Source organism: Cinclus cinclus, chromosome 29 (assembly GCF_963662255.1).
Source record: "Cinclus cinclus chromosome 29, bCinCin1.1, whole genome shotgun sequence".
Classification (NCBI taxonomy): domain Eukaryota; kingdom Metazoa; phylum Chordata; class Aves; order Passeriformes; family Cinclidae; genus Cinclus; species Cinclus cinclus.
In genome coordinates this window covers 829,052-835,073 of record NC_085074.1, presented here as the reverse complement: position 1 = coordinate 835,073, position 6,022 = coordinate 829,052, and the positions used below count along the sequence as shown (strand labels likewise).

The 6,022-nt window shown below is 53.1% G+C and overlaps 1 protein-coding gene across 1 annotated transcript; it reads right to left on the bottom strand.

The window, feature by feature from the left end:
- Positions 1 to 212: 212 nt before the first annotated feature.
- On the bottom strand, positions 213 to 5,141 carry TMEM230 (transmembrane protein 230). Its single transcript, XM_062510618.1, has 5 exons — positions 5,117 to 5,141; positions 2,966 to 3,093; positions 2,459 to 2,581; positions 1,189 to 1,356; positions 213 to 791 (listed from the first exon to the last, which is right to left on the bottom strand). The coding sequence occupies exons 2-4, from the start codon at positions 3,062 to 3,064 to the stop codon at positions 1,216 to 1,218; spliced, it is 363 nt and encodes a 120-aa protein (XP_062366602.1). The 5' UTR covers positions 3,065 to 3,093; positions 5,117 to 5,141; the 3' UTR covers positions 213 to 791; positions 1,189 to 1,215.
- Positions 5,142 to 6,022: the final 881 nt, after the last annotated feature.

Here is a 6,022-nt window from a genome sequence, read left to right as displayed (position 1 = left end):
CTTTGTGCAGACTGACAATGCTGGGGCTATTCCAGAGCTGCTGCCTCCCTCACTCCAGCAGCATCTGTGAGCTGGAGGCAACAGCAGCCAAAGCCCAGGGCAGTTTTTAGTACACTCTGACACCCGTGAAGGTGGGAAAGACAAACTTGTGGTTACAGAGAATATAGAATTTTATTCATGTTAAATGCATCCACTTGCATCTCTGCCCGTTCTCCAGGACACTGAGACATCCCAGCTCAGGAGACAGCCTGGTTTTACCTCACAGAAGTGGAGCCATCACTTTGTTTTTCCCTGAATAACACATCAGCAAAGCTTGCAAAGCAATCCAGAGGGGGTTTGTTCAGCACGAACTACAGAGAACTTCTCTTCACTGGCCTGGGCAGGTGTGCACAGCAAATTGTCTACACAAGGCTTAAAGGACTCCAAAAGACAGACAACTGTAATTTAAGTGTCTCCAATACCCACATTTGTCAAGCCCAAAATTTTTGGTATTAAGACACCTGAGTCTGGGTTCCAATCCTTTTCCCAGTATCAATCTGGTTGTTTAAATAACTGGTAAACTCCAACACCAGTCCTTGTCAAGGGTGAGCGGATTTTGCCAAAAGCAACAGTGGCACTGGGAAAGCTCACTTGGGAAAGATGTGTTTGTGAGGAAATGAGCTTGGTCAGTCTGAAGGGAGCTGTGGAGCAAGTGCACTGTGTGGAAATCACTTCCTGCAAATGCTGCTTTCCCCCTCTCATCAGACTTAATTACTCCAGGCAAGCTCAGGACCAGTAGCTTGGAAGCATTTCTGATGGATAGAGAGCAAAAGGAGAATTTAACAATGGTCTGTCTGCAAAGGTAACCCAACAATAACCACAATTTCATGGAATGCTAAAATAAACTCTAGAAAACACTTAGAGAAAAAACAAGTATCTGCTGCTCAAACCAGCTCATCTATTTTTCGAAAATTGCAAGGACTGCCTTGCCCAGGAAGAGCTTCCCAGTGAGCAGAATTATGCAACCCCAAGAGGAAAAAAATAAATCCCAAGTTCTTTGCAATTCCTTTTGGTCAATTCTGGGCTTGAGCCCCCACCCCCCAAACTGGAAAACCTGCAACACCTCAAGCTGAGGAAACAGTGCCGCGCAAGGGTCACACATCAGCTGTGCCCTGCCAGCATGCAGGGGGACTACCAGCTCTCACTAACCTAATTAGAGCAGGATTAATTAACGGGTCAGTCGTCGAAGTCGGGGATGTCATCATAGGAGTAGCCCCGGTAGCCCTTGGAGGCGTAGTAGGCGATGCGCAGGTGGTAAAAGCCCGGCAGGAACACCAGGATGCCAATGATCAGCACAGGGATGGCCCGGTCAGTCTCCTGCAGGGACAGACAGCCCAGGACAGTGACACCAGCAGGAGGGGCTCTCCTCCCTCTCACACCCTGCCTGGCCTCGGGGAAGGTGGAATGAAGTGATCTGTAAGGTCCTTTGAGCCCAAACCATCCCGTGGTTTTGTGATCCATCCCCAAAGCCTGGCAAGCTGAGAAATAAAAATCCATCTTCCATCAGAAATATCTCAGCTGTGGTCAGGCTGAGCCCTTAATCCTGTCCTGGCATCTCCTCCTTGCTGCAGGAAGCCCTCAAATGACCCCATCCTTCACCAGGGACCCCCCTGGACATGCAGTGAGGGCTGGGAGCTGGGAGCGTGGCCGAGCATGAGCCCAGGGATCTGTGCCTGGAGTGCTGCTGACAGAGCCCAGAGGCTGCTGCTGCCACAGAGATAACGCAGAGCTGCCAACTCTACCCTGACACACAGCACAGGGAGCAGGGGAGAAGCACCCAGAACTGCAGGAGCAGATCCTCTTCCCATGAATCACAACCACAGCCAGATGGGGAAGCACTGCGTGCCCCACACAGGGTGTGGCAGATCCTCCCTATCCCTGCAGGATCTGCACCGGCTGAGATCTCTCCAGAACAGGGATGTGACCTCCCCAAGGACACTCAGCCCTCCCTAGAGATAGCCAGCCCAGCTCCGAGCCTACTCCAGCCAGGCTGACTGTGGGATCCCAGGGAAAGGGGGCTGCCAGCACAGCCAGGCCCTGGTGGGAAGCAATTCCCTACTCACTTCCTGTGGCTCTGAAGTTCTACACTGAACATGATCACGGGATCCTTGAGGCTGGAAAAGACCTTCCAGGTCATCAAATCCAACCATGACCCAGCACCACCCCCAGGGTCACCACTAACTCATGTCCTTGAGTGTCACATCCTCATGTTCTGAACACTCATAGGCATGGGGACTCCACCACTGCAGCTGTGCCAAGCCTTTCCCACCCCTTCCATGACAAACCTTTCTTAATTTTGAATTTAAACCTCCCCTGGTGCAACTTGAGGCTGTTTCCTGTCACCTGATGGCCAGTGAGGGCTCAGGGCAGCCCTGAGGACAGGGCAGAACCAGTGGCAGAAGCGTCATGAAGCACTCACCCCTTTGCTGATGTACCCTGCCAGCAGCAGGGCTCCGATGATGATGAGGAAGGTCCCGATCATGAAGAGCACCACAGCCAGTGCAATGGCCTTGTAGGGGATTTTGGGTGGACTCTTCTTGAACTGGATGGAAAAACCCAAATATTGAACAGCTGAACTCAGCACAGCTCCCCTCCCAGCACAGCACAGATGTGATCCCACAGCTGGCAGAGGTGACACAAGACAAAGTGCTGCAGCAGCTCTGCTGCCAGGCTCTGTAATGGCCCCTCCAGGAGGAATTCTGCCCATGGAGACCCTGCTGAGCCAGCCCTTACTCCCAGTCCTGGTCCCAGGAAGGCTCTTTGGGCTTTTCAGAGTGGAAGGCCGAGGGTTTGGCTTCCACCCAGCTTTGTCCCTCTCTGAGCTGCAGCTGCTCCACCAGAGATGCATGAGAAGCAGCTGCCTGTGCAAGGCCAAGCTGTGGCTGCCCATCCTTGTGGTTTTACAGCTTCCTTCCCCACTTTTTACCTGCAAGTCAATGTATCCATCATCGGTGCTGGAGAGCTTGGAATATTTGACTTTGCTACTGGGAATCCCAGCAGAGAGGTTGGTCCGAGATGGCATCATTCCAGGGGGGCCTGGGCATCAGCTACAGCCTGGAAACCAGGGGAAGGAGCAAAAGCAGGAGAGAAACCTGAGTGATGGCAGTCTGAAGAGAAACTCCCGTGTCAAGGCTGTGCCACCCAAAGGGCATCTCTGTTCCTCTTCATAAATTAAAACTTTTCCAACAGAGGATCTAAGCATTTCATTTGAAGCCTAAAATACAAAATGGTTAGAGCTGCAACAATATTTGGAATCAAGGTAGAACCTGTGCTTCAAACTACATCGAAACTCCAGGGCAAGGCCCAGGATCTGACCCAGCTCTCACTCCACAAGGAGCTCCTGCTGCCAGCAGGGAGATGTCCAAGCTCTGGCTGTTTCTGAACAGGACACCAGCAAATAAACCCAAACCAGAGCTAAACAAAGCAGCTTTTCAACCACCAGGAGATTTTGCAAGAGAGCAATTTTGGGAAAAAAAAAAACAAACAAAAACACCAAACAAACAAAAAAACAACCCAAACCACTGGAAACTGGAATGAAATGGAGGTGTTGTGGAGACAGCAGGAGTGAGTCAGAGCCAGACGAGGAGACCCGAGTGTGAGTGGTGAGGTCACCAAACCCCAGGGACAGCCCAGGGTGTGCAGAGCAGAGTCCCAGTGCCAGGGGGACATTGGGGACAAGGATCAGAGCCAGCTGCTCTCCCTCAGAGCCTTCCCAGGGACTCATCCTGCCAACCTCCCCCTGCCACAGGACTGGGCTGGGTACCTCTCCCAGCAGGACACGAATTCCCAGGGGAGAGGCAGGGAAGGGCTCCCCATACCTCCCAGCCTCAACAGAGCTTTTATTTTCTGAGAAAGTGTGGAACCGAGAGAACAAAAGCAGGTATTCCAGCAGTGCCAACAGGAAGGGATAAAAACTCTGTTTCCACAACACTCTTTAGCATCAGAGGTGATGCATCCACTCAAAATATTGAGTCTTCACTTGAACTGAAGCCCTTTGTCTCCCTGTCACTACTTGCTGGCACATTCCCCAGCCAGCTACGTTCCTCCTGCTGTAAAATTGACTTTTATAAAATCCTCTCTGATCTGAAATCCCCACCACTGAACTTTTGGTTTGACCTTTGGGCTTTTGTTTAGGTAGCAAAAACCAAACAAGGACAGAACATTTTCCGCCCCATGGATAATGGAAACATCCCTCACCTGCAGGGTGGCATTCCCTGCTCCCCACACATCCTTATTTTTCTGGTCATGACCCCCAGGCTCTCCCACATGCCCGAGGGTAGATGTGCAGGAGGGGAAAAAGCCAGAATAAACCAACCTTTCTGTAAGGTGCCAGATTTCCCAATTCTGCCCCATTTTGCTCTCTGTTCTTACCCACTGCCCCATTATTTACCAGGCTGTTCAGGGGCTTCTTCAGAATTATTCCCATTTTACACTTGCACAAGCTGCCCTGTCCTTCCCATTGCCTCACTTACCAACAAGAAAGAGGCTGTTGAGGACAAACGTGTATAAAAGAAAAATATAAAATAATCTCAGATCTCAAGTTTAAGGGCCAGATTCAACTCCACTGAGCTTCATATCAAGTGAGCACCACAATAGTTCCAGAGCAGGAACCAGCCCAGTGCTACACTTTTTGGGGACCAAATAAATAATCGGGGCCTGAGCATCTTGGCCAAAGCAATTGATGCTGAAATTCCAAATTTCTGATACGGCAGTTGTGCTTTAACCCCCGCGGAGGCGCTAGGGCAGAGCCGGGAAATGCAAACACGACAGCTCCATGCGGAATCCTGAATCCCCTCAAGCACAGCCCCGCATTTCCCCCCACGGCGAAGCAGGAGGAGCGGGGATGTCGCTTTGGGACAGCCTGGGACACCCGAAATCCACCCAAACCAACCCGAACCCAGCCAAACCCACTCAAACACACCCCAAATCCACTCAAAACACCCCAAATCCACCCGAACCTCCCCAAACCCACCCGGAATCCAACCCAAACCACCCAAACCCACCCCGGACCCATTAGAACCCACCCCGAACCCACCCGAAGGCAGGCGAAGCCCGAAGCCCCCAGCCCGGCCCGTACCTGCCGCCGGCCCACCCCATCCCGGCCCCGCCTGCCCCTCCCTTCCCTTCTCTTCCCCGGGAAGTTGATGCCGCTGACGCCGCTTCCCTTCCAGGTCACGGCCGGGGCCGCCCCAGCCTCCCTCTGCCCCGGCGATCCCCGGCTCCTGCCACATCCCAGCATCGCCTCAGGAGGGGAAAAGAGTCCCCCAGGTTATTTAAGGCACCCACCGCAGGAATTGCTAAAAAGTTTTAGGGCGAAAGATCTTGCTTCCCAGATGTTTTCCTTACGGTACTGAGGTAACCAGCAAGCCAAGGAAACTGCAGGGTAAACGGGGGAGGATCTGGGGACAAGGGAGGCGCCGGAACCACAGCAGAAGAAAATCTGTCTAAACGCAGAATCCTGGAATGGTCTGCGTTGGAAAGGACCTTAAAGCCCATCCACTGCCGCCGTGGGCAGACACCTCCCACTGTGCCAGTGTCCCGTCCAGCCAAGGACTCTTGCAGCCCCTCCCCAGGAGTGCCGGTCCCAGCAGGAGCCCAGGGCCGGGGCAATGCTCTCCCCAGCCCCGAGTAGGGATTGTCCCTCCAGGGCAGCAGCGAACGCAGCCGGCGGGGTTCGCTCGTGGCCGGCACTGCCACCTGGTGCCATCCTCTGTCACCCGCTAGGGACAGCGCTTCAGGCGTTTTCCGACCCGCGGGCAGTACACAGCCGCCCCAAAAATACACCGAAAATCGGGCAGTCGTTTAGGTTGGAAAAAGCCTTTATAGGATTGTGAATTCCAAGCGTCAGGGCACCAGCACCACGGCCACCAGTGACTCCACAAACCAGGGAACAGACTGGCACCTCTTCCACACCTTTGAGTGATCAAAGCTGTAAGTCGGGGCACACCAGCACAGCTTCAAAAACATCGATCCACCCACCCAC

Coding starts and splice junctions, on each gene's coding strand:
- TMEM230 (XM_062510618.1), bottom strand. CDS start 3,064: ATGATGCCATCTCGGACCAACCTCTCTGCTGGGATTCCCAGTAGCAAA. Junction 2,582..2,965: donor ATGGATACATTGACTTGCAG/GTAAAAAGTGGG, acceptor TTTTCCATCCAG/TTCAAGAAGAGTCCACCCAA. Junction 1,357..2,458: donor CAGGGTACATCAGCAAAGGG/GTGAGTGCTTCA, acceptor CTGTCCCTGCAG/GAGACTGACCGGGCCATCCC.